Genomic DNA, 3,729 nt, shown 5'->3' with positions numbered 1-3,729 from the left:
GTTCTATGGGTTACCTCTCAAGTTTTGGGGGAATGCGTTGAACAAGATTGCAGGTCTGGTTGGGGTTCCTATGAGATGTGATAGCAATACACAACTGAAAACCTTCATAGGGCATGCGAGGGTGATGGTTGAAGTCAAAACGGGGGCTGACCTGCCTGATGTGATAGAATTCACTGATGAGTTAGATGTTTTGCACAGGCAGATTGTGCACTATGAGTGGAGGCCTACCATTTGTATGGAGTGTAAAGGTGTGGGGCATTTGGCTCGGGATTGCAGGACAAAGCAGAAGAAAAGGGCAAAAGCAGGTCAGACAAAAGTGGGTCCCAAAGGAGAGGGCGCAGCAACAACCTGTTGTTGTACCTGAGCCTGTCGTGATTCCACCACCTGCTAGTGCATTAAGGATCCAACCCAGGAATAACATTAGTCTTTACAGAGGCTTTGTTACTCCAATACCTGTGTCTTTTACTCCTTTCTCACCAGCAAGAGTCTTGACTAAGTTTACTAGACAAAGGGGAATGAGCATGGGAAGTGGCAGGAGAACATTCTTAGAGGTGCTTGAGCATTTTGTGCAATATCAAGTTATTGAAGAGGAACCAGGGGAGCAAGGCCTTGTCATTGAGAATGGGTAGTATAGGTTTCTGGAACGTGCATGGTATGAATAGTGTAAATAAACATAAGGATATTAGATGGTTTTTGCATTCGAATAATTTAGGAGTTTGTGGGCTGTTAGAAACTAGAGTAAAAACTGCTACTATTAATAAAGTCCATCAAGGGATTGGCTCTCATTGGTCTGTGGTTCATAATAATGATAGCCATGATGGAGGCAGGATTTGGATTATTTGGGATGCAAGTAACTATGATGTGGAAGTCTTGAGAAGTGAGGCTCAGGTGGTGCATACTAGAGTTACTTTCCTACCAACTGGGAAAGCTTGGTCGTTATCAATGGTGTATGGGTTTAATAGGTTGGCTGAACGTGCTAGTTTATAGCAATCTATTAAGAGTATGAAGAATGCTGTTAGAGGTTCCTGGGTTGTTATGGGTGACTTTAACAACGTGCTAGCTATGAATGAGAGAATTGGATCAGAGGTTACTGATGTTGAGGTTAGGGATTTCCAGGAGTGTGTTGATTATTGTGGGTTATGTGATATTCCTGCTCAAGGAGCTTTTTTCACATGGACAAACAAACATGAGATTGGGGACTTAAAATTCAGTAGAATTGACAGAACTCTTGTCAATGACAGCTGGTTACTTGAGTTTCCTAATACTATTACAATTTATCATCCTGAGGGTGTGTTTGATCATTGTCCGTGCACTTTGCAGCTCAATTCTGAAGTCAGGAATCAGAATAGATCATTTAAGTACTTTAACATGTGGGGGAAGGACCCTAACTTCCATAATATTGTTCAAGGTAGGTGGAGTGATCAGTTGTATGGGTATAAAATGTTTCAGCTTGTAAAGAAACTTAAGTTTCTGAAACAACCTTTGAAAGAGCTTAACAGAACTGGTTATGCCAACATTGAGACCACTGCTCAGGTTGCATTGAAACATCTTCACAGTGTTCAGATGCAGCTGCAGGGTGATCCTACTAATGTTGATCTGCAGCAGGCAGTTAAGGTTGCTGATATCCTCTATAAGGATCGTGGGCAAGCTTTGAGAAGTTTTCTTGCTCAAAAAGCTAAAGCACATTGGATGAGGGATGGAGATGATAATACTCATTACTTCCACAGTGTCATTAAAGCTCGTAGGATGCAGAATAGGATCCTGGGAATTTATGAAATGGATGGTCAGAATCACACTACCTCGACTGATATTGAAGCTGCTTTTGTAAAATACTATAAGCATATCCTAGGTACATAAACTAAGGTGGCTAAGGTGCATATTGGCATAGTTCAGAGAGGAAAGGTGCTAACTAATAAGCATAAAATGAGGCTGAATGTTGATGTCTCTGATACTGAGATCAAAGAGGCATTGTTTTCTATACCTGCTGATAAAGCACCTGGTCCGGATGGGTATACCTCACAATTTTTTAAAGATTCCTTTGAGATTACTGGAGCTGATTTATGTGGTGCTGTGAAAGAGTTCTTTACTGCTGGACGAATGCTCAAACAAGTCAACTCTACCACACTGACTTTAATTCCTAAGAAGGACAGACCTGTGACAGTGGCTGATTTTAGGCCAATTGCTTGTTGCAATGTGGTTTATAAAATTATATCTAAAGTGATTTGTGCCAGATTAGCAACTGTGCTTCCTGATATCATTAGTGAGAATCAGAGTGCGTTTTTAAAAGGGAGAGACATTGTTGATAACATACTGATATGTCATGACTTAGTGAGGTTATACAAAAGGAAAGCTTGCTCTCCTAGGTGTTTCATGAAGGTGGATCTCAAGAAGGCATACGACTCTGTTGAATGGGAATTCATTAGGCAGATGTTGGTTGCCCTGGAGTTCCCTCAAAAGATGATTCAATGGATTATGGAGTGCATATCTACTCCCTAGTTCACATTGGCTCTAAATGGTGCTACTTTTGGGTACTTTCAGGGGAAAAGAGGGATCAGACAAGGAAACCCAATGTCTCCTCTTCTTTTTACCCTTAGCATGGAGTACCTTAGTAGAATTTTGAATTATGTGACAAGTAACTTGGAGTTCAATTACCATCCAATGTGTAGACCACTCAGGCTAACTCACTTGTGTTTTGCGGACAACCTCCTTATGTTTTGCAGGGGAGATAGACAGTCTATTTGTACCATTCTAAGAGCTTTTGCTACTTTCTCTAAAGCCTCTGGACTGGTAATGAATAGAGAAAAATCTGACATCTACTTTAATGGTATGTGCAATGAGGATAGTCAGTATGTAATGAGGGTCTCAGGCTTCAGAGAAGGGAACTTCCCTTTCAGGTATCTGGGCATTCCCATTTCATATAAAAGAATGGCTGTTGGGGATTGCTCTAGGCTTGTGGAGAGAGTGGTAGTGAGAATTCGTGGTTGGGGAGCTAGAAAGCTCAGTTATGCAGGTCGCCTTGTCCTTGTTCAGGCTGTTCTTTCACAGCTGCACAGTTTTTGGGCTCGTATTTTTCTCATCCCTGTTACTGTGATGGACAGAATAGAGCTTATTTGTCCAAATTATTTGTGGAGTGGTTCTGAGGAGTTTCTGAAAACTGCACCTGTAGCTTGGACTAACGTATGTACAGGGAAAAAATCTGGTGGTCTTGGTATTATTAACTGTAAACTGTGGAATGTGGCTATGCTTGGAAAGTACGTATGGTGACTTGCCTTAAAGGCAGATCATTTATGGATACGATGGGTGAATCACATGTATATCAAAGACCAGCATTGGATGGATTATGTTCCAACTGTTAGCTCTAGCTGGACTTGGAGGAAACTTTGCCAGGTCAAGGAGCAACTTAAACCTGCTTACTGTAATGGTCACTGGAGGAATAATGCAGGGAGATACACTATCTCCGAGGGTTACAGTTGGCTTCAAGGGGATCAGGCCAAGGTTCCTTGGCATCCTGTTGTTTGGAATCATTTCAATATGCCCAAGCATTCGTTTATAGGATGGCTGGCTATCCAAGGACGATTACTCACTAAGGATAGAATGGTACGTTTTGAGGTTATTCAGGATGCTACGTGTGATATGTGTCTGAGCCATGCTGAAGATCAGTCTCATTTGCTATATCATTGCTGTTTCAGTAACCAATGTTGGGCTATACTTGAGTGGTGTAGTTCATGG

General features: G+C 41.6%; 1 protein-coding gene across 1 annotated transcript; it reads left to right on the top strand.

The window, feature by feature from the left end:
• Positions 1 to 1,002: 1,002 nt before the first annotated feature.
• Positions 1,003 to 1,857, top strand: LOC141631053 (uncharacterized). The gene has a single exon (XM_074443775.1). The coding sequence runs from the start codon at positions 1,003 to 1,005 to the stop codon at positions 1,855 to 1,857; it is 855 nt and encodes a 284-aa protein (XP_074299876.1).
• Positions 1,858 to 3,729: the final 1,872 nt, after the last annotated feature.

Source organism: Silene latifolia, chromosome Y (assembly GCF_048544455.1).
Source record: "Silene latifolia isolate original U9 population chromosome Y, ASM4854445v1, whole genome shotgun sequence".
NCBI lineage: Eukaryota > Viridiplantae > Streptophyta > Magnoliopsida > Caryophyllales > Caryophyllaceae > Silene > Silene latifolia.
This window is presented reverse-complemented; position numbering and strand designations above follow the sequence as displayed.